Source organism: Drosophila persimilis, unplaced genomic scaffold, assembly GCF_003286085.1.
Source record: "Drosophila persimilis strain 14011-0111.01,24,50 unplaced genomic scaffold, DperRS2 tig00000124-arrow-pilon, whole genome shotgun sequence".
Lineage (NCBI taxonomy): Eukaryota > Metazoa > Arthropoda > Insecta > Diptera > Drosophilidae > Drosophila > Drosophila persimilis.
This window is the reverse complement of record NW_020825294.1, coordinates 5421589-5446914: the sequence shown is the minus strand read 5'-3', so window position 1 is coordinate 5446914 and position 25326 is coordinate 5421589. Positions and strand designations below refer to the sequence as shown.

The 25326-nt window shown below is 41.7% G+C and overlaps 1 protein-coding gene across 2 annotated transcripts in view; it reads right to left on the bottom strand.

The window, feature by feature from the left end:
* LOC6593307 (filamin A-interacting protein 1-like) overlaps positions 1 to 25326 on the bottom strand; it is a 100618-nt gene that overhangs the window by 66634 nt on the left and 8658 nt on the right. For both annotated transcript variants that reach the window (XM_026987188.1, XM_026987187.1), the window contains exon 2: positions 3951 to 7405. In XM_026987188.1, the coding sequence (XP_026842989.1) occupies positions 3951 to 7405 (3455 nt within the window). The remainder of the gene's footprint in view (positions 1 to 3950; positions 7406 to 25326) is intronic.

Below are 25326 nucleotides of genomic sequence, written 5' to 3'. Positions count from 1 at the left end.
TTTTACTGTTGAGAACTCCGATTAAACCCTTAATCTTATATAAATTATGCTTGATATATAATTCGTTATTTATACGAATTTGAATCTACCAGCAAAAATCCGTTTTATCTATAAAACCGAATGAAAGTCAAGGTCAAACCGCAATTATTCATTACGAAAGTGATATCATTTCTGGACTGAGGCTATAATTAAAATCTCTGTAGTAAGATCCATGACGTAATGTTCTACTATAGCTACAATCTCGTAAGTGTAATAACTGGCTCTGTATTGTATTGTTAGTTTTAAGCAATTAAATCTTGAACTACTTAATGGAAGAATCGTATGATCGGAAAAGGAATTTAATAATTTTATTTGATTTATTATTTATTATATTTTATTTATTTGATTTATTATTTATTATTTATCACATGTTATTTATATTTGTATATAATTTTTTTTATATTATTATTTTTGTATATTATTATTTTTTTCATATTATTATTTTTTTATATTATTATTTTTTTAATATATATTTTTTTTATATTTTAATTTGTCTGTATATTATTATTTTTTTTTATATTATAATGTTTTTATATTATTTATTTTTATATTATTTATTTTTATATTATTTATTTTTATATTATTAATTTTTTTTTATTAATTTATTAATTTATTATTAATTGAAATAAACTTTTATTTTTAATTTATTTTATTATGATTTATTTTATATAAAAGCTAAGCAGGAATAAACTGTAATCATTCCTTTATAGTCGATCGTGATTAATTTAGTATTACTTTCAAGCTGGGAAACCTTCGCTATAGCTTAAACCCGATTGCCATTCTCAATATCACAAGATTCTCTCATTACGGGGAAGCATTTCATTCATTTACGTAATCCCCAATGAATTGACAAACCCATAGATATATCCACACCTAGAGACACATTTAGATACCTACAGATTTGCTCAACTTGAGCTTGGGTGTTTTTCACACAGTCGCCGGAGCCGGTTCCGTGACCCAAACAAAGCACACACTACAAGATACATTCACATTTGCTCAGTTTGTTATTGCCGGCTCCACTCGGCTCGTCTCGACTCGTCTCGCCTGAGATATATATCTATATCTATGGCTGCCATAGGCACCCGTACATATAGATATTCGCACTTCAATTGGCTTGGGCTTGGGCTTGTTGAAATCTTTGATGTTTGATTTAAATTGAAAGAAAATTCATGAGTTGGCTCGAGAGCATCATCAAACAACACACAATTCCACGAATCGTGGCTTACCTCCGATTCAAATCTCTTATCTAATGAATTTTTATTTTATTGTTGTTTGCGTCGTGTAGGGAAATACAAAGGCAACAAAATTGTTGATCATCTGTGGGGGGATTCTCCGCGGTTTGTTAATTTTTGCTGTTTTTTTTTTGTTGCGAAAAATTTGTAATTGAAAATGTTTTGCATGTTAACTGAACTGCGAACTGAAAAATAACAGAAAAAATTCCCCAACAAAACAAACTAACAAAAAGGAAAAGATTAGAATTCAACACCGAAGATTAGGATACGCTTGAAAATGGATGGTGTCTATGAGAGATTAATACGATTTTGAATATTATTATTCCACTAGTTGTAGGCACAAACTCTTTATGATAAGATAATGATGAAAGGTTGGGCAGAGATACATATAGATACTATATAAATTTTCTTAGGAAAGGTCAATGTTCAGAAACGACCAATACTCGTATTCCTTTTGGGAAGTTTAAGGATTTTCGACTGTTTTTGATGCAATATGCTTTTCAAACCATAAAAAAAGACAGATTTTATGATGATATTTCATTAAAAAAATACATAAGAAGGTTGAACAGAAGGATAGACACTTCTAAAAAAAAAAATAATAATAATATTATGAGTTCTGAAAATCTTCCTTTCTAACGTTTCAAATATCCTTTAGTACCCTCTGAAAGGGTATAAATACATGTATAAAATTATAATTTGTTCTGCCTTTTGGAATGTTTAACAATTTGTTAGATTGTTGACTGTGACCCCCCCTCCCTTCCCCTCCCTCTATCTCTCTGTAGCCCTAAAGCCAAAGTTCAGAAGGTATTAATTTCCAGCCCTCCAGCCATCCCGCGTTTGTCTCATTTTCAGAGTTAATTTGTATAATGCAAGCCCCTGAGGGGCGTGCACAGAAATTGTCATTTCAGTGGCGGCAAGCGATTTGTGTGCTGCGCACTTCAGCGAGTACTCAAACATGCATTATAGATACATTATTATATATCTGCGAAATTAAGCTGGAATTTAAAGCAAAGCACACGCAACACGCACAGTGGGTTTCGCCTAACTTTGGGCTTATATTTCAAGCAAATTTTTGCTCTACAATCATCAGACTTAACCACGGCTAAACGATGTTTAATACACACGACACGAGCACAATAAATCAAGCTCAAGCTCCACACCTTTGCTATTTTGCCATTTTGCTGCTCTTTCCCCAGAGTTCATGAACTTTTTCGGTGGCACTTTTGTGGGGGGGCGTCTATGCCATCTAATTAAAGGCAATTCAGGGCAGGCCAATGTGGTTAATTTGTATATTCACACAGACACACACACACAGACACACACCAAATGACGTCAGAGACAGAAAATAAAGCAAAAAAGTGAAGATGAAGCAAATTAATTTGCACCTTTCAAGAAAAGTTTATAGAAAACAAAAAACCAAGAGCTTAAATAGTTCCACGGATACCCATAGATATATCTATAGAATTGCCTCTCCTCAATTATTTATTTATTCCCCCACTCATCAGACTTCATTTGCTCGTAATTTCTAATTCTACGAGTGTTCTCTGATGAATTATTAAAAGACTTTGAATGCAATTGTTATCTACTCAGAGAGCCAGTCCGTGCCCTGCCCCATGGCCCTGAACTCATTAAAAACTCGGACAAGATTGCCATGGAACAGGCACAGATACAGGTGGGTATACAGGTGGGTGGATGGATAGATGGTATGGCCATTAACAAACCTTCGATAGCCCTATCAAAAAATATATACACGACTGTGTATAAAAAAGTGGAGCAACACAAAACGGAACCCAAGAAATACATCAAAAAAATACAAAGAAATTGATAAGAAAATTGATAGGTTTTGGGGTGCTGTTAGAAGCGATAAGAAACTGCGCAAAAGATATGCTAAAAGCAAACAAAAACCAAGCAAAGCTTAGCAGATCGAAGCTATTGATACCCTATACAAATGGGGCAATTAATCAGAGGATTTGCTCATCATGGGATTGTTTTACTCTCAGTAAATCTATGAATTGATGGCTTATCAGCTATCAGCTTGAGGCAAATCTGATAAACTTTAAGTAAGATCTGTAATACAATAGACTTAAATATTCATTGATTAAAATTTAGTTAAAAACAATTTCGGGGTGCTCTACAATGGAAACTTCCTATGAAGATCTTAACTTGAGGACTTTTTGATTGGTTTCTGCTACTAATATTTCAAGGAATATTCCTGAAAAATATAGTTTTGTGGTTTACTTATAGATCTATGAGCCAGTCAGTCTTCTATAACAAGTAAATCTCTCAAATACCCTCAACCATACAATTATCCCATCATATCATTGTGTAAACACACATTGCCGATATTCCTATCAACATTTCGGACAGTTATCATCTATTGATTGACAAATATTGGGTGTAATCTTATAAAGAAACTCCCTCTGAAACATATACTTTTCAGGCACCTACTAAATGTACTAAATGATAAGCAGGGACACAAATCTTTTGATCGGGAAACCTACATAGCCTTACCCTAAGTCTAAGTACCCTAGTCTTGCACCTTACCGCCTGTAACCCTCAGAATATTGTTCAATCCCCCAATTGAGAATCTTCCATAATCTTTATAATCTTTTTTCCTGTTTTACTCCTTCCCCTTCCAGGCAAAACCCCCCCAAAACGATATCATTTTGATCGACTTACCGATTGATAAGCGTCGACTGCAATCTCTTGGTCGGCGGCGATGTGGGTGACGTGGGGGACTTGGAGCTAGACCGTGTGCCGACACCAGCAGCGCCGTTGCCAACTGAGCCTTTATCCTGTGGCTGCCGCGTTGACGGTGGCGGTGATGGTGTGGCCGCCGTCTTCGAGGTGGAGGTGGAGTTGCTGCTGCTGCTGCTCCTCTTGACAACGAGGGGCGGGTGGCGTGGCGCGACGACCTTGGGGGTGGTCGAGGGCGAACGCCTGGCACTGACACTAGGACTGCCCCGCGGACTGGGCGTGGTGGCCTTGGACACAGAGTTCGAGGAGCCCTGAGCGGGAGTGGAGCCGGGGGCAGAGATCTGGCCCTGCCCAGCCATGGCGGCGGCGCGGGTGCTGGACACTTTCGATTTCACATCATTGTAGTTGGTTTTGATCAACGGCTTGTTGCTGGCGATCTTATTCATAACGGCATCCCATTTATTGGGCGTATGCGATTTGGAGCTGCGCGGCGACTTGGAGCTGCGAGGGGGGGTGCCCGTCGATGGGCTGGTGGTGGATCTTGCGGCTTTTGTTGTGGTCAGGAGGGCTTTGCACGACTTGGGCGAGGCGATCGACGAACTGGAGGAGGCGGACACGGAGCCGCGATAGGTCTCGACGGTGCAGAGCGACGACAGTGAGGCGTGTGGACGCGGCGACGCTGTCGGCTGAACTGAAAGCGCCAGCGACGATCGGCAGCAGTCGCTGCCGCCGGCACTCGCCGCCGTCGGCGCGAAAGCTTCGTCGGCAAAGCTCTTCGTGCTCCCCCCATCGACGCTGCAGTACGAGGTTCGATTCGAGAGCGTTGTGGCCGCCGACGAGGAAGAGAGACAGCTGCTGGGGGGTCGCTGCTGCTGCTGTTGCGACTGCTGGCCTTGAACTCCCCCTCCCGCCTTGCGCATTGTTTGCGTGGAGTCATCCGGCGACATATCCACATCCGGGTCCGGTTCGGGATCCACCTCCAGCTCTGGCTGGCGCATCTCCTCGTCGCAGCGATTCTCCACATCAGTGAAAATCCCCGAGGACTCCATGCAGGAGTCCTCCATCTGCGGGACGGAGGCACTCGGCTGCATGGTGGGTCCGTACAGCTGTCCGTCGATCACCTGGGCCCGTCGATCGCCCCGCTGGAGCACATCGTCCGCATCGGATTCGGTGAAGAAGTCAGAGTCCGTCATGGGGTCCTGACGCCGCATGGGCGCTGCCGGAGCTGCGGCTGCCGCTGGGATGGGTGGCGGAAAGCTGGGCTGGCGGCTCACGCGCCCCAAATGCGGGCCGTTGCTGGGCGAGTGATCGGAGGCGCCGCGCGAGGCTGGACGGGACATTTCCCCATCGCCCTGGTAGCCCGTGTCCAGGCTGGTCACACTCGTGACGCTCGTGATGAAGCTGTTGCTCAGCTTCGACTGCCCCGAGGTGGGGCACGACGCCTGGCCGGCTGGCGGCTGGGGGCAGGCCTCCACCTGCTTCACAATCTCCGTTTTGATCTCGACGGGATCGAGGGGCAGCTCCTCCGGGGAGGGGGTCTGCTCCATGCGCAACTGCTGCATGTTGGGATGGTGCAGCCGGTGACCGCCTGCGGCCAGCTGCAGCTCCATGTTGTGGATGAGATTGTTGTGTTGCGGCGAGTCGAGGAAGTCCTTCATTTGGTCGGGCGTGAGGATGCCCAGGCTCTCGTCCATTTCGAAGGAGCTCTGCTTCTTGAGGAGCTGCTGCTGCAGCTGCTGCAACTGCTGCTGCGAGGAGGAGAACGAGTTGTCCACCAGCTCGAAGGAGCAGTCCAGCGTGGAGTCCGGCAGATCCAGGCTAAAGCTGTAGCGCGTGCGGCTCTGGGACGACGTCAGGGTGTTCTCCAGCGTCCCGTGCCGCTCGAGGACGGTATCCGCATCGGGCGTACGCGTCGGCAGCACCATTTCGCTCTGCGCCTGCTTCAGCAGCGGCGACAGCAGGTGCACCGGCTGTGGCGTCTGCTGGCCCATGCCCAGCCGCAGCCCGTGCGGCGTGGTCGCCGCCGACTGGGGCGAGAGGCACAGCAGCGTGTGTCCGTGGCCCATGGAGCGGCGTCCCGTCTGCGTGGCATGCCTGTGCGGCGTGGCCTCCATGAATTCCCGCGTCAGATTCAACAATTGGATGTGTCGGGCCGGCGACTGGAGCCCACTGAGATCCAGCAGGCGCTCCGTGTTCAGCGTGGAGTTCAGTGGCAGCTTCATGTTGGTCTTGTCCGGCGCCAGAGGCGTCAGCGTCACGTCCAGCGTGTCGTCCAGCTCGGTCTCTGGCCTGCCCTTGCCCGTGCCCCTGCCCCTGCCCTTGTCACTGGCGGCCACCACCGCATCCAATCCCGATGGCATGGACATGTGCTCCAGCAGCGGCAACTGGTCCATGCTCTGCGTTAGATTTCCTCCATTGGCAATAAACTTGGTGACATCTCCCGGGGAATCGATCGTTTTGGTGAGATTTCCCATTCCGGTGGAGTCCTTGGAGTCCTGGATCACCGGCATAGTCCTGCCCAGCATCTGGGAGGAGGCGTTGATTGTGTGGGTGGCATTGGCTGCCACCGAATCGTGACTCATCACATGCATCGTTACGCCAAATCCTGGGGAAAGAGTCGGCGACACAATCGTCTGGGTGGCATCTATGGGCGGCGCTATGGGGGAGCCCAAGGAGCTCATCTTGGTGCTGAAACCCTTCATCACCTGATGGGCCTGATCCAGCATTGTTTTGGGCGCATCCTTGAGGATTCGCGTGGCATCTCTGGCCAGGACCTGCGTGGCATTGGCATCTCCAGGCGAATCAAGGCCCAAAGTTTGACCGAATCCCAGACTGGAGAGCCGTGTGCTCTCCAATCGTGTCAGATTGAGGCTCTTCTCCTCCTCCTCGTCGCAGACGAACGTCTCGGACCGCAGCAGGGGCATGGGCGTGCTGCTGGTCAGCTGCTGGCTGCTGACCATGCCCCGCTTCCCGCCCGGCATGGGCGTCACGGGCAAAGAGCTCGTCATCGGCGTGTGCTTTGCTTGCAAATTTGTTGCGGCTGGAACTGGCGATTCCCCTCGAGAGCTGCTCCTGATCATTCCGTTGCTGGTGGTGCCAAAGTATTTCTTCAGCACCGTGGTGGTCCGCTTGCTGAGCAGACTCACGGCATTGTTGATCCTCTCGCCGCTGGCGCTCTTCTTGAGGCTGCTCCCCAGATCCCTGAGCGGCCCGGCGGCTCCTCCACTCGACGCTGCCGTGTGGACGCTGGCGGGACGCGGTCTGGCCGCTGCCGGCGCCAGTGCTGGGGTGCGAAAGATCTGCGTGGCCTTCAGGGCGCCGCCAGTGCTCGTCGGCGGTCGTATGTGTGAGGTGGTGTTCGGTGCGAGGCCAAAGCTTCCCGGCTGTGGTATCCGGGAATGGCCGTCCAGGCGGGGTATACGTGATGTGGCCGGATCCTGCCAGGACCATAAGAAAGAGAGAAATGTAATTAAGTTTGGCAATCTCGAAGGATTCTTGAAAAGTATGCAAATTATTTCAGCTGTCAGGGCAAACACTTTCCCCGACTGTTTTTCTATCCCCCGAAAACCGGATGACTCTGCGCATAAATTGCGTGGATACACTGGGAAAAATTGGCCTTTAAAAAATAGTAGAACTTGTACTTTTATGGATGTGGTTAGGGAAAAGGTCAAATGGATGGATTAACTCCCTTAATCATCGATAAAGTACCAGCACTACATGATTTCTGTGCATGTCATTCGTTTCACTTGATATCAGTTCGCTTATGGGACATTTACTCAGCAAATCCACGTCACTTTCCCCTGTCACAAAGATCTATGCAATGGGGCTGCATTTCCACCTTCCCCCCACTATAAATGGTGGCTACTCGGGATTTTAGAGCGAAAATATTGAATATCCCGCTCATCCGAAAGTGCTGATTGGTCCTAAGAACAAAGAATTCGACAGAAGAAGTGGCATTGCTTGAAGCAAAGAAATAGTTCACAATACTGCGTCAAATGAGGGTTTTGCGGGTCAGCAGGGCCCTTCAGTTCTCTTATTTGCTTCTTATTCCATTCCTAACCACCGTTTTGTACAGTGTAGTGCTTCTTACTGGCGCCAGCCGGGTCCCGGCATCCATCCTGGTACATCCTGCACGTGCTTTGACTTTTTGGCAGTAGCTGCCGTGTGGCCAAAGTAGTTCAGTGGGGCGTTTCCCAGTCGCCCACTTGGCAGCAGTTCAACGCACTTTCAACCAGCGCCAGGGTGGGGTTTCTTTGCCCTTTTGGCTGATGTCATCGGACATTATGCAGCTCCATTTCACTCTGTTGTCTCGGCTGGAGGGTTGGTCCCTGCCCAAAGCTAATTGCAGTTTAATCAAATCAGAAAAAAAAAAAGAGTCAGCCATAACAGCAGGAGTTTTATGGCAACATCGAGCCGTTTATGGCAATGGCAAAGGGTAGGAAAGTGTCCTGGTAGTGGTCCTGGTCCCGGCTATAATGAAATTATAGCATCAAGGGGGATATAATCACAGAGATGGCTAATTATGCACGAACAGGGGAGGGCACACGGGGAGGCGGTAGTCGTGGAGCCGTGTGGTTCGTAATAGATAAGTAATGCCATTAGGGAGTGGCAGTTACATAAGGCTCCCAGTTCGCATTAAGGGATTTAGTTTCAGACGGCGAATGTGACCTAATTTGGAGTTAAGTGTCGCACGTTTTGCAGGGGCGGCTATAGACATGTAATGGAATCTATTGGAAGTCCTCAGCAAGGAATGGGAGACTGGATCTGTAGTCCTAACGAGATCTCCACCTGCCTCAAAGGAAACACTGCCAATGAACTAATTCTGGCACTCCTTTTTCCTGCCTTGAACAAAATCCTCTCAATTCAATTTCCAACTCTTTGTTCTACAAAAAAAAGTTCATTTAATGTGGTAAATGCTTGTCAAACAATCAAACTTGAAACTTTACCATCGTTTAGTCAGACACGAGAAAGTTTCCTCATCTCTGGGGTTTCCTTCTTTTTTTTTTGGCTGTTGGTTGCACAATCTAAATTTGCTACATGCCACAATATGAAATGTACTCGATGGCTGTTTATACAGAGCCCAGAGCCAGGCCCCGACTTAATCGAAAATGCAATTTTCAACAGACAAGTTAAACAAGCCGCCAAGAGCCGAGAGCCGAGATCCAAGCCGCTGCCGTCGTCTCGAAGTTTCAACCTCGGCGGCATGAATGGATGAAAATGGGGATATAGAGAGGACGGGAATGTGGATGCCACACCCATGCCGTAGAGAGTGTCCTTGAACTTTTTCGCGTGAAAGTTTTCACAGCACCGGAGCCTAGAGCCCAGCCCATCCCTCTCCGAAGCGATTGTTATCAAGTGCAAAATGCACAAAAGTTTCCACCAAAGGCGTGTGTGGCACAAACTGTGTTCATTTCTCAGCCAGCTCCAATGCCAGTGTCCCGGCCTGCCACTTCCCACTGCCACTGGCAATGGCACCATATGTGGCCATAATTATTGGAATATGACACGATAACTGGGGGATTGGGGCCAGCTGCTCGGGGAAATTAAATGCGGCCGATAAGAGCGTTGTGGGTATTTGCATTATAACCTTTTCCCCCCATATGAGACGAGTCCCCTCTGCCGGGGGTTGCGCAAAGGATAATAAAGTAAAATATTACTGATTAATCAATAAGTTATGGCGGAATTTCATATTGCACAATTTGCGGGGGAATTTGTGTGGAATTCGAGAAGTGTTCTTCGAAATTGCTGGGTTTTTCTCTTTATTAAATGAGTTGTTGAATGAATTTGGGTTTTCAATATTAAGCATTTACAATCCGCTTCGTTTCTTCGGGCGGCATTGAGCGCGCCAAATATTGAATAATTCGCTCATCCGAAAGTGCTGATTGGTGCTGTGGACAGAGAATGTCCCCATTGTCATGAAATCAAATTAAAAATTGAGTCAGATGGAACGTATTCGCATAATTCAATGCTGCGGCAAATGGGCTATCGGGTCAGCGAGTATAATATCAAAGAATACAAAAAAAAATATTAAATAATAAATAAAAAATATTAAATAATAAAAAAAAATTAATTACTATAAAAAAGTATATTAAAAACAAATTATTATATATTTAAAAAATAATATTACATAATAAAAAAAAAAATAATATTAAATAATAAAAAAATAATAATATTAAATAGTACAAAAAAAATTAATATTAAATAATAAAAAAAAATTAATATTAAATAAGAAACAAATAATTAATATTAAATAATACAAAAATAATTTATATCAAATAATAAAAAAAAATTAATTTTAAATAAATTCCACTGAAAATGGAACCCTTTTGGCTTTTGATTTTTGGTTAACCCTTGCCTTTCCAACCGAACATTCCAGAAGTACTTACGTTTTTCCAACTGTTTTTCAATGCAATGTATAGGAAGTCTTATAAGGTTGAAGCCAAGTAATTTCTCAAACTAAAACTTTAATTTCCTTCCACCTTTGGGTAGAATTCATTTAATTTAATTTCTTTAAAAGAAAAAATCGCAACTTCGATTATAAACAAAAGTGCGAGGGCCAATTGGTGCACTGCATCCAATATTTGTCACGGCAATATATATTTTACCGCGCCCGGGGACCGACAATCCGGCAGCACAAACAACTACACAAAAGAGGCGATACGCATCGATTGGAATACAAATAAATACTGTCACAACAAAGTGAAAGAAAGTAAGTAAACGAATACAGCACACGAAGGGGAAAGCCGGGCACACAGAGAGAGTGAGGGTGGGTAGAGCAGGATATAGTTGGGGGAAGGATATACCACCACCATCCCACCAGGCACCACCGACAACGACAGCGACAACGAGACCACCAGCTGCATGTAGGTTAAGCGCAAACGCATGTCCTTTGCCCATTGACAAGTCAGCGGAAGAACCGAGAACCGAGAAGGGAACGGAACGGAACGGAACGAAGCAGAACGGAACCACAACGGAACTAAATAAAATTTTATCGATCTCCATATACTGGGATTTAATATATAGTCTGTCCATAAAGCGGTAGCAGCACCGCCCACTGTCACCATAGAATTTTAGCATTTTGTATACCCTTTCGAAAGGGTTGTTACGATTGAGAACAAAAGTCGTCCACTGCTTTCAAGCTTTCCATAGATGGGATATCATATTAAATGCCAGAGAAATTATCGCAATTTCTTCTTTAAGGGTATCTCCAGCTTCGAACCCAAAAAGCAAGCCATCTTTTCGTACATTTTTCCATGGATATTAATAGTGTTCAGCGCGAGGCAAGGGGCGCCACTTGAAGTCAGATTTGGCTTGACTTGCGACTTCTATACACACCCCTTAAACATATATAGTATACCCTTTGAGTAGAAGCTTGTGGCATGCATAATTTGCATTACCCATAGCCCCAGCCCAGCAGCCCCCCCGCCGTCAATCAATAACGATTTTGTGGCGCTCTCGAGGCTATGAAAAGGCAAGAAAAGAACGGGCAAAAATATTGATGAAATGGTTTAACATTGATTGAATGATTTTCCTCATTTCTCTATTGCTGAGGGCTGGCTTTGGCGGTTTTCTATTTGATATTCAGACTTTCTATTAATAAAAGAGGGAATATTATTACTAAGAAATTACTCCCAAAAGGGTTAAATGAGGCAGAAATACTTAAACCCTTGAAAAAATTCAAATTCTGTAAGCAATGTTGATATATCTCTTTCAACCCAAGTTTTAATCAAATTTTATGCCTCTCCACATATCAAATAAAGCACTTTACCAAATTTTCACTCAGTTTTGGGTATACAAACATTTCCGTACTAAAATTTAAACAAACACTAGAAATTTTCTCTTAGATTTAAGACTTAAGCATATTGAAAAACACAACCAGAAACCACTTGAAGTGGCCAAAACCTGGTCTGGGCCAGGCTCACATGGAAGGCTTCCATAAACATATGCACATACATTGGGTACGGTACTCCAGCAGGAAAGCACCCTTTCGGTTTACGACAGACAGCAAATGGAACTACCCCAATGACTTTTTACCAGCCACCTACGTCCAGATCGAAACAGCTCAATCAACCTGAGTCCTGTCTGGTCTCCTCTTGCTCCGAGGTTGTTCCTGTTTCACCCTCTCGCATATATATTTTACAGCGAAGGCTACAAAGCATTTTCACAAGCCATTAGCTTGTATCCATCAGGAGCACTAAGCAGTTTATCCCACCAGCAGCAAGACAGCGGAAAAAGGAGGAGCAGATGCACGCTACTGAGAGTATCTGCTGGATACTTGAGCTAAAAATTACCAAATGAAGTAGGGGGAAGATGGAAATACCAATACTAGCAGCCACCCTAGAGCCATGAAAAAATTAATAAATGGCCTTTAAAAACGTGTGATGGAAACCAGAAACTTTCTTGCTATATAAAAAATTAATCAATATATATAAAATAAAATTACTTCATATAAATCGGTATGTTGGTTAAAAAGATATAGCGGTTTGACTTTTAAAAATTGTTGGCACTATAAATATATTTTTCTAGATATTTTTTCATCATTTATGAGTGTTATATATTCTCTTATGGAGTGTAATATTCGTTGTTCAGTGGCTCAAAAAATTCTATGCCAAATCCTAAGCCACTGAGCAAACAGAACCCGAACTTAGGCCGTCCCAGAATAGTCTAGTCAATGATCAGTCCTTATTGGAGGTAGGGGAGAAAGAGATAGAGCAGCACTCCCTGTTCCTCCTTCCGTATTGGTAAAAGACTCTTCAATCCCTGAACATCGATAGCGAAAAAGCGGAAAAAACTCGTTAAGAGGAGCCTCAACTCAACACATCATCTGAAGGACCCGCAAGACTCTTGACCCTTGAAGAGTACAAATGTACCGTCCGTAATAAACTCCTGGAACTATGAGAAATTATGGAATCATTGCGAGTATTCTTCAAAACCAACACAGACTCCAGCAACTGATTTTGTTATATTTTTTAGTTTTTATGTACAAATGGGAGATTTTTGAATCATGGCGAGTCATCGACTCCAACAAATGAGTGGTTCGGATTTTGTTATATTTTTTAAGTTTTAAGTTTTAAAAATATACAAAAAACCAGTCGTAACTTTATCACTAACGGCACCGTTTTAATATATTTTTAGTTCTCACCAAACGAATAAAATATACATCAACTCAAATTAAGTCTACGTTCCTGTGAATTCCACAAAAAACCAGTATGTATGAAATATGTATATATTCTTCGCTTGGGGATTTATAATTTCTTAATCTAACCAACGGAAAATGTATGAATATCCCCAGGACTATACGATTTTATTTATCAACAGTCACCGGAGGGCAGGGGCTTTAAACTGCACCAAGTGTTTGGGCCTACGACCAAGGACAAGGACAAGACCTCTTAAGGCCTCCTAAGATCCAGCGGTAGCACAATGGGCATTTAGCCCTCCCAAGGGGGATGCCGTGTTTTCACCTAATCGTTGAATATGAATAAGAGTATGTTCGTTCCTATTCAGAGTATTCAAATTCTTAATTCCAGTGCCAAAAAGTGGTGCATACTTTTGAGAGCCCGAGAAAAATTCCCAATTAGATAGAGGAATATAATTCTTTGCATACTTCGCTGCGCAATAAAAAATGCGCATCTGGTGAAACATTTTTTGCGACACTGCGACGTCGTCTGTGTTGTCAATAAATTTCCAAATTGTCTGGCATATAACATTTTTAATATCTTGCCGATGTGCGGACACAAGCTGTGCCTTTGCCTAGGCCTCCATTTGTTGTTCCTTTTTTTTAATGAATTCTATTTTCCAAGAGGCGGCCGTAGGCGTGCGTAAAATTAAATCATTTTTATAGAGCCTACAGACAGATGGCTCTTCCCTTTCCCCTTACTCTACCCTTACCAGCTTCTCCTTGCACTGTCAGCCCGGCCAGACAATTAATGTCCCCATGGAGCTATATATATTCTGCAGTGGAGACTGTCGGTTTCTGTCCAGACTGGAGATTTAGTTGGTATCTAATTTATGTGCATCTTGACTAGTTTCAAGTGGCAGCAGTTAGGGGCTAACACATGCTGTGATACAGGGAAAATGTCTAGAAATAAATGGGGAAAATCTGCAAAAGTTGAAAGGCAAAAATTATTGCCTACTTCTGGGCTTCGATTAAAAATCTCCTCGGGGGAAAAACCGTCTGCCAAAGGTGGATTTTCCTTGAAAGAAAAACGAAAAACCCTCAGGTTTTTCCATTCTAATTTGTTTTGCATAAACAGGACCTTAAAAAAAAGGGAAAATTCCTCAAGTGCCGTGTCGTTTCTTGAATTTACGATTCGTTTAATGTTGTAATTAAGTTTTTGACGGCACTAGGCTCCAAGTTTATGTGTGTGGCACGTGTGGCAAAGCGGATTGGAGCTGGCTCAAAATCTAAGAGGATTACGTGAGCCTAGACTAGGAATGCCACTAAGAGTATAAGCAGCTAATTATTGAACAAAAGACTGAGTTGCACAGCTACAAATTGAGAGATATTTCGTAAAGGAATGGGCGCGCCATTATTTGTTGAATAACTGGGAAAACTTTTCCCATTTAACACCAGGAAAAACGCATTTTATTTGCTTTCTTCATTTGCTGTAGACTTACAGCAATTTCTTGCTTAAAAGCAACAGAAATTCTCGAAGAAATAACGTATTTGGTATGTAAAAAGCATTTTGGGCATAATTTATTATGCTCCAGGGAGCCAGAGCCAGGACTAGGACCAACACCAAAAGGAAGAGCTACCAAGACGAGTCGCGAACGAGGACGACATTTATCAAGTGTGCAAACTCGAGATACACAGATACGTGGCACTAGTCGTACATCTCTCTATTTTCTTTGGCACTGCAAATGCAGTTTATGCAATTCACCAAAGAGGACGAAAGACGAGGCAGAAGGACATTCGAAGCTACACAAATTTAAAATGTAAATCGCTTGCTGCAACACAAGTTGTTATGCCCCACGGCATTTCTATAGAACATCCATCCATCCATCCATCCAGTCGTCCACCAATCCAGATACCCATCGCCATACCCATCGCCGTCTTCATTTCATACACCATCAACATTTCTTTCTTCATTTTCGTCCCCAATCAATTTTGTAAATTGCATTTCCAATTGATTTGAAAGCATGTTGTTTCCCTGCCATTACCACCAACCTTGCAACATGCGCCTTGCACCTTGCCCCTTGCCCCTTGCTATGCATTTTGAATAAGATGAGAAATATTACCAGCAGCGGCAGCAACGCCTCGGTTGGACAGGTGCAACATGGCGTATGCGCAATTTGTTGTGGTCAAAGAAAATGGCTTCAGTTAATGGAATTGCGGCCATGTGAACTGGAAACCAAATACAATCCGCAATCCACACTCCACACAGCACACGGCACATCCATCAAAGTCAGGAGAACGTAATTCGGTCGATGGTCGGATGGTCGGATGGCCGTTGGTATCCTTGTTATTATTGATGGCGAAACTCTAGAAGCCAATTTGATTACAGAAAAGGTAATGGTATTTGCTTAAATTATGGATAATCACATGATTTCGCGAACAAGATATTCTCCGTGCAATTTAAAGACAAAATTATATCTTTTTGAGTATAAATGAGGGGTTTTGAAACATTCGAGGAACATCTCAAGGATTTACGAACAGAATATTGAACCACATAAAACATAGATTTATTTATACAGCTTTCAATCACTGAAGCAAGTCATTAGAACTGCATTTAAAAAGGGACTTTTTATGTATCGATTTGGCATCCCATTCGGCAATATTTCCTTCTCTTCGCTGGCTTCCAATGTCAATAAACCCGTGACATAACAATAAATCAGCAACCCAAGCCCCTGTGTGCCCATTAAAAAGGGCTTATTTTGTAAACCTCATTAACGAAAATGAATGACAAATATTCCATTCTTCCATAGAAACGTAAACTTGAAAAATTCCACAAATTAATGCACAATGACAGAATGACATTTTCGCACACGAATTTTGGACTTTAATGAAGCTGATGAACATTCTCTGTGGTCATGTCTATTGTCTTTTGTCCACATTTTGCGAGAGTTGGTTGTTGTTTCTGGCCTTTCCATTGCATGTTGCATTGTTCAGTTCTAGTTTTGTGCGGTTTTTCTGGAATTGTCGTAATGCATTTAGGGGAGGGGGGCATGTGGCTCGAATGCGGTTTTGTCACTGGAAATGTTGTGTGTAAACAACTGTGTCGTCCCCAACTCTCGCACTGCGTTGTGGCCTTTAAAAGTGCCGTATTTTTGTGGGGGCAGATGGAAAAATAGGGAAACAAAATTAAGGAGAATTTCCAGGATAACCCTATAAAACGGTGGTCTTTCGCGTATCTTATTGTTCCTCTAACCTTCGATGAGCACGCCCTGACACTATTAGCCCCTATATTCCAGCGCGTTACTCATCCGCCATGTGGTCACGTTTTCCCCAAAGCTTTTCATTGCGCTTTCGCCATGTTGCAGTTTTCTTATCCCCCCCTTTTTTTGTACTCGTTATCCCTGTCTAGTGCCAAAATAAAATGACATTGTTTTCCATGCGCGCAAAACTCAAATCGTAAATCATTTTTCTTGCTTTTTCCAAAGGTAAACAATGTCACATAAGAGCCACACATGCGAGACAGACAGGGATGGAGAGTGTAAGAGGGAGATGGTGCTGGTGCTGGTAAAATCTACAACAACACATTGATATATCTACTCAGGCTCTGGCTACTGTTGTTGCCTCCGCCCGAAAAACTTTGACAGTTACATGCGCGCTGCACCACTGCAGAATGACAAACGAAAAAGGAACCAAGAGCTAGGCACTGACTCCGGGGGGGTCGAGGCATCAGATACCCTCTAGAGTAGGGTGTTAAATAATTTTAAATTTATTTTCTATAAAACACAAGCTTTGACACAGAAGAAATGGCAGACAACGACAATAAATACATCGAGAATTTACTTCCGCTTCATTGCTGCGTTTTGCAGGCGAGTACGAGCCAAATATCGAATATTCCGCTCATCCGAAAGTGATGATTTGTGCTATGGACACAGAATGTGTCCGTGGTCATGCGCTCAAATTGAAATATGAGTCAAATGGTATGTTTTGCGCTTCTGGAAATTAGTTGTTCCAATTGCTCTACTTCCTGGAGTAAAGCTACTAAGAAAAGGGCTTAGAAGCATTCAAAAATATGTAAAATAAGTCTGGACTTTATGTAGTTTCCATAGATTACTATTATCATTACTGCAACATTTTTTGCAGCACAAATATCTACCCAAAGTGAAAAAATACCCACTACAATGAGTTGAAAATTATTTCTCTTTTCGTTTTTTGCTCGTTTCTGAGCTTCTGGTACTTTCCCCCTAGATATATGGCCACATATGTATGTGCGTGACAGACAGAATGACGGCTGTGTGGGACCGTAGATGGTATGGATGATGATGGTTCGGTGGGGCGGGTAGGGGAGGTGGATTTGGGTCAACTATCGACTGCCGTTTGAGCCCTTCCAACTGTCACCGTCAGGGGTTCAACGAAAAAAAAAGAACGAAAAAGAATCCAAAGCAAAAGTTGTGGAAAGTGTGACAGCAACTCATTGGAGATGGACATTTGCTGGGGGGCGGGGGAAAACCCTCAAGTGCATTGAAATTTGATTTAAATTTCCATATGATTTTGATTTGAGGCAACAAAAATTCAGTGGAGAAAATCTGTAGAAATTATGCAAATCAGCAAGAGCAAGGGTTTTTCTTGCCAACGAAAGTGGTTTTTCCCTTGGGTTCATGGTTAAATTACGAATGATTCATTGGCCACTGATTGAAATCATTTGGAAAATTTACATATTTCTAGCATTTTGTGTTTAAATTTAGCAGAACTTTCAGCCAGGGCGGATTCTCAGGCAATGTTGCAACTATTTGAAGCTACTCCTCGAACTTTAAGCAACAAAACTTGAGCATGGAAAAATTCCAAAAAATAAAGCCAAATAGTTTTCATTTTTTGTGCTGTGCTCACATTTTTCTTGTGCTACTGCTGCTGTTCCTGCACGTCCTTTAGCTTCTTTGATCTGATGTTTGTCTAACTTTGCAATTTTCCATCTGGACTGCAGTAAAAAAACAAAAAAAAAGGGTTTCGCTTGCCGGTTGCCGCATTGCAAATGCAGCGCACATAGTTTTCACTTTGGACTTTTTGGCTGGAGGAAAGTTTGCCTGCAACGCGGTTGCATCTTGACTTCTGTCCTGCAGATCCAGCAAACATTTATGTACCCATATAATGGCCAAACATATTCCGCCCTATCTGGATCTGGAATTAATTGCATTAGAATTCCGGCAGGCATCCGGCATATGACGGGGGAAACTTTTGGCCAAGTTTACTCAAGCGGCTACTCGCAGAGTTCATAAAAACCGCATCCTTCCTTTTCACAGATTTTACAACATATGGCCTGCGGCAGATCAAAAGTTAACAGACAATTTTATACGCTCTGATGAGAGAGGAATGCATGTTTTTTTCTTGGGAATCCATTTGGTATTTGCAATCATCTTTTCTTCTTCTGGCCCAAAAAAAACAACTAAATATGCTAGAAGTCCATTTCCTGTTCGATTTCTGTGATAACCAAATTATCGTCCATCGATCTGTGCATTTGGGAAGTCTTCTTGTTGCCATCCTTCGCCCTACTTCTGCCCATTCCATACTGTTCTCTGAAGGTCGCTAGATGTATTTTTGTCTGTGGCCAAGAGTGCTGGGAACTGTGGCAGGATGTACGCTCTTCTAAGTGCACGTCCAAGCGTAGAGATCCTACCGCCACAGAAGCAGCAGTCAAACGCTTTGTAAACCTTTTATCTTTCCACCTTCCTTTGGTCTTTTGTCTTTGCTTTCCCCCCGCTTTTACTGGGGTCCTTTTCAATTATGCTGCTCGAATGAAGCCAAAGAACAATTGAAAAAAAAACGAGGACGAAGGTCGTTTCAGGAGCTCACAAATGTATGCTTCGTATTTGATGCGGGCTCTAAGCCCAGTACCAGGATACCTCCTGGCACGATTTTAACTGACATTGCAATGCAAATGGGAATTTTTTCCATTGTTAAATATATTCTAAGGAGAGGAAATGACAACGTTTAAAAAAATATATAAAACAGTTTTTAATTGTATATTAATGATTGACGAAAAATGTTTTTAAGAAAAAATATACTTGTCCTCAGATGTGCTCAGGCGTTGTAAGTTCTTCAGCTACACCAAATTTTGTTGATTAAAAATAATCTAAACATCCAAGCCTTTGTGCAAAAGTTTGAAACATAAAGAGTCCTACATTTAATATATTTCTGAAGCGTATTTTCGGTTCGTCTAAAACATTTTTATTCAATTTTCTTGTCAATTTCCCGTCTGGTCTTTACTATGAAAACCTTCTGTACTACCGATATTTTCAATTAAATTTCCACCCCGCCCGAAACTTTATTCATACTCTTGCAAGGGCATTCATATTAAGTATTCATTTGAGCTGATGTCATACCGAAATCGCCCAGAACTCCCCCCCTGGGTTGACTAACCTCAAATGTTCTACATTTTTCTCGAACCCTCGGCGGCTCCTCCAGCCCCACTTCTACCCCCCCTTTGTGCCTTATATAATTTGCGACCCAAGACTATTAAATGCACCCAAGTCGTGTCAGCACCTCAGGTGTGCGGCGCATTCGCACACACAAATTATGAGCATTTGTTGTAGCGTCCAACGGGTCGTATGAAAAGTGATGTGGCGCAAGGAAGCGGATGGAAGAAGGAGGGGCAAGAGAGTGGGAAGGAGAAGAAGCGGAAGCACATGAGCGTCACCTGGCGTGCAAGTCATTAAGTGAGCTTGTTTTGTGTGCTGATTTTATGTACCCTGTAAATGGTAGAAATCAAGGGAGATATTCGACAGGCAGAATGATGCCTTTAAAATACTATACATACAAAAATGTCTTTGGGAAACGAAAGAAGTCTGCGAGTATCGTAATTTTAAACATACAGAACCCTGCTTTCGATTTATATTTATCTATAGATATATTCAGTATATTTTCAGTTTATTTTCAGTATATTTGCATCATATATTCAGTATGTTATCAAAATATATTCATTATATTTTATGGAATATATTCAATATATTTTTGGTATATTTTTGGTATATTTTTATGGATATTTTTGGTATATTTTTAGTATATTTTCAGTATTTTTCAGTATATATTCACTATATTTTCGGTACATATTCATTATTTTTCAGTATATGTTCAGTATTTTTCGGTATATATTCAGTATTTTTCAGTATATATTCAGTATTTTTTCAGTGTATTTTCAGTATATATGCAGTATATATTCAGTATATATGCAGTACATATTCAGTATAATAAGCTAACACTGTCGTTTTTATCATAGACGTTTATCGTTCACAGAATATACATATCTATACCTCTATTCTACCAATCCCTATAAATGCATTGCAATAATACATGTAAAACAAGCAGAAGAAAGAAAATAAGTTCTTATTTAAATTCCAAGTGCTGTTTTCTACCTAAGCCTATTCTGGATTATTCCCAAGTACTGTGCTGGATACCTTATAGTCCATAGACTGCCTGACTCATTTCTCTTGTTGTCAGGAAAAAGGCCATAAAAGTGCTGGAGCCCCCCACACATAATTATAATGAGCATTAAAACGGACGCCTGTGGCCTAAACCCAGAGTTGTCTTCTGGCCTCAAACGCTCCCTTAATACCCCCTTAATACACACCCCTGCCACAGAGTGCCGTGAGTGCTTTATGGCGCAACTGGTGAGATATGTTCTAGAAGACAATATTTAAGTCGGAACGAAACACACACAAAAGGTGTCTGCGAGAGATAGGGTTGGGTTGAGGGGTCGCAGGCCCAGTGGGGAAAATGAATTTTGTTGTTTGCCGTCAAGATATTTAAAACAATGGATGAAAAATGTATTATACCCCACACAATAAATAGAATAAATGGATGTAGCTTTAAGGATGGTGAAGAGTTGGAAGGAGTCTCGTAGAGGAAGGCTACAGAGCATATAGAGAAACTTGCTAGGGAAACGCCCTAAAATATGAGAAATATAATGGATCTTTTTTGGAACTGAAAGCTGAACCGTCCGTCCAATTTATTCTCCAAAGAATGAGAGTTCTTTGGCTCATGCGACACCAAGCCGAAGCCGGCTACGTGCGGATCCCCGACAGGAACGCAGGCCTTCTTCCGCCCATCCAACAGAGGGGCGTTGCCGCATGACGCGTATTGTCGAAACAATTGCGCATATGCAGGAAAGATAGATGTAACTCTAATATTCTTTCATAGAAGAATATTTTTTTCTGAGAAACTCCACCAATCCTCAGAGCGTGCTTTATTTCTTGAATATTTTATGCCCTTATGACTCTTAATAGTATTTTTATACAAATTCAACTCGAAATCACTGCTTTTCCAACCGAATATTTAGTTTAATCTCATTAAGATTTATTCATTGGAAAAAAACACCCTACCATTGCTCAAATATTTCCCCTAATGGCAAATCCCAACCTGCCATAATTAAAGCTTAGTAGCCGCAACATAATAATCGTTTCATTTTAGGGATGAAAGCTTCCAGAGTTTCCATATACTTAACCTGTACAGAAAATTTGCATTTATTTGCGAGCAAAACATTGTTATTGTGCAAAGGAAAATGGTGATGGGGTGGGGGGGGAAAGCCCCACCCACACGGCCACAACCAGCCATAAGCCAAACCAAACCGAAGCCACATTTATATCTGGTGCGGTGGGTTGTATATTTTGTGTACGACTGCGGTTACTTGGAGCTTACTCTGTGGCCCCGAGAACCGACAAGTGAGAACCGCTACCCGTACTCTGTCCCTGTCCCTGTCCCTCTCCGGGTAGTGTAGTACTTCCGTAATTTTAGAAGCTTTCGTCTTTTATTTGCGCCTTTTGCTGGCTCATATTTTATGCTGGCATCGCGTGCCGAGCTCCCACTAGCAGTGGCACGAGTATTACTCGTACTATGGTTGCCATTGTGGTTCTCTATATAACGCTTGTTGCTATTGTCCGCTCGTCATAGTATGCACGGGACTTAAATTGGGTTAGTAAGTTCTATGGCTATTGTTTTTCCACTTCTCCGTTCTCCGTTGCCTCCTGTTTTCCACACTTTCGCATGGAAAAACAAGTAGAGAGAAAAAAAGCTGCATTGGAAAAACAATTGGCTTTCAGCAAGTGCAAATTTTCTGTGTTTTCAGGGAGTCCTTTTTTGGTAGTACGAGTTTTATGATTTATGGATGTCTCACTTACGGAAGCTTTCAATTTGCGTGAAACGACAAAAGAGAATTGGGTTTTAAAAAAAGAGTTTCCGGTGCCGAATGAACGTGTTTTTTGTGGGTTCGAAAATGGTCAAGAAGGTTTTTTTAATTGGCAATTTTATGGTAGGGGATCCACAGTGATTTTAATCCGCAGTGCCCGCAATCGGTTCTGAATCTGCCTTGTATATAGCTCTAGGCTCTAGGGCACATCTATGAAACCCTAAATCTAGACTCTAGATTCTAGAGGAATATTCAATGTAGACCATAATTTGTTTAAGAAGCTCTTGAAGCTCATTTGTTATGTGTTTTAAGGAATGAATTATACTTATTAATAACTGATTCAGAAATGTCTTATTTTCATAAATTATTACACATGCACACATTTTCTCCATTAATTTATCAATAATATATCACTCTTCAGGAATCAAACCAATTTAATTTAGACAGTTCGTCAAGAAGGTGGCAGTAGAGGCTGTGGAGATGGCAAACAATTGCATAATACATAGCACACACAGACATGAGAGGGAGAGTGGGGAGTGGGGAGTGGGGAGTGGGCAGGAGCTGTGTGTAGATGGGCTCCAAACATAACGCTAAATTATTGAGGAAGCTGCAATTGAAGTTGGCTTGCAACAGCGAGGAAGTCGCTTAATTGCTTCACCAATTTCTTGTGCTCTTTCAACCATCCAATGGTACAGCCAAAGGCCAAAGATCAATTGAATGCCTGGCCAAATGCCATCAAAATGTAGAGGACTCTATGGGACTCACTTGTCGGATATTTTTATGGATTTTGTCAGTGCTGGTCCTTGCTGCAGTAGCAATTAAAATGCAAAAAACCCTCCAGGTTTAATTGTCAGCTTGTAAAAAGGAAATCAGTGGTGGGGAGGATGGGCTGTATTTTGGTAAATTCATGGGATTTCCTACAAAGTCAACACTCCTTGAAACCTCAAGCTCTAGCCCTAATTATGACATAGTTAATAATTGACTCAAGTTCACAGAACATGTGAGAATATAATTGGTTTACATCCTCACCATCCGTCATCTTATGGAGAAAATTAGTTGGCAAACTGGAAACTGCAGCTCCTCTGTGGGGGCGTCTAAACTGATTTGAAACAAATTAACCGCACAGGACAGCCACCCCAGGGATCTAAGTGCATCGCATGGCCGGCCATAGCTGGAAATATTCTAGGGCGGGGCAGGGATGGGTAGGGATGGGCAGGGCAAACGAGGCAGCAAATCGAAATCCGATTCAGCTATCCGTATCTTCCATCCTTTCTGTGTGCCCAGAGTCCTCATACATGCCACATGCCACACTGACAGAACTGCTTTTGCCTTGGCCCCGATGACAGGCGCTTAATTTTCAATTACAAACACATAAAGTGCGAGAAACGGACTAAAACCCAGACCCGTCCACACATCCGCATAGTCCACTCGTAGTGCCATCATGTGGTCATGTGGCTGAGTGCCCTGCCACCGATGCACACACATGCGGATTGTTGCACGGTTTTTACACCTTTCAGCAGAGGTTTTTTTTTATTTAATCTGTCTCCCATCAAAATCAAATATGTACTCGGATGTTGCTGTGGTACGAAATAAGAGGGAACAATTTCCCCATTGCTGGGTAATTGAATGTGCAACAGAGGACCAGCAGGCAGCAGGCAGCGGGCAGCAGGGGGAATGTTCCGGTAGAGTCGATATTCCGGTGGATTATGGCGGAGACGTGGATGCATTTTGAAATGAACTGAAATCAAGCTCTAAATGGGTATGCGAGAAACCTTTAAAATTTAATATATTTACTAGAAATACTATTTCTTTGGTCTTGAATTGCATTTAGAAATATCCTGCAGGCAATATTTAAAGTACTTGTGGGTTAAATACTAAATTGATCATTATAATCGCATACTGATGATGTGTTATACCTAAAGCGTGTTTAATTATATGATTTTGAAGCAATTGTACTGCATAACTCTTCTTTATTCCATATTCTAGGGATAAACTGTTCAGAGGTTACTTTTTCGAAAGATTACCTACCATTAGGGCAGATTTTTCGAATGATTTTTATTTGAAATACAAATTTCACATTAAGGATTTTAATTTTTTGAATGAAAAAACATGGATCGACCAATTCCGGTAATTTGGTAACAAAAATTACTAGAATAAAAATGAATTGCGAAAAATTAATGAGTCAAAAATACTTAAAATATTTTAATAATTTTTAAATACTTTTAAAAATTGCGAACGAAAAAAATAATAAAAATAATAGTAATAGTAATAAAATAATAATAATAATAGTAATAAAATAATAATAATAATAATAGTAATAAAATAATAATAATAATAGTAATACTATAATAATAATAATAGTAATAAAATAATAATAATAATAGTAATAAAATAAATTAAAAAAATCAAATAAATAAACAAATAAAATAAAAAAAATATTTAAAACAATATAAAAAATAATGTTAAAAATACTATTATAAATAATATTAAAAATAATATTACAAATAAGGAAAAATATATATATATACGTATATATATAATACCGGGGGGCAAGCCCCTGCATACTTGCGGAAATATGAGTAAAATATCGAACGATGACTACCCCAAACTTGTTTATATAATAGAGAAATATGTATACAGACCTTCGACTGTAAAATAAAATTGATTTCTGCGATAAAAACTCTACTGTTTGGAAAGAGAAAAAAAAAACAGTCACGCCCAAACGTCTATCCGAGTAGAAAATCTATAACTTTAGAATTTAGAAACAGCCGAAAAGTAGCCCATATTTATATTAATATTTTATCAGATTTATATTTTCTGAATATTAAAAAAAATTAATATTTTCTTAGGATTAGAGGCTAAATACCTTAAAAAGGAAAGTACCAGGAAGGTATCGTATCGAGGAACTTCAAAAGGTAGTCCAAGAAACTCTTCAAATTTAATATACTCCGCCGTACAGTAGACACTCTTTAAAGCCAAGAACACTAATCAAATTAAATATCTTTTTGTAGCTCCATTTGCCGTACACCTCTCACATGTACGCTTCTTTCTAATGCCTTTCCATCCGCACA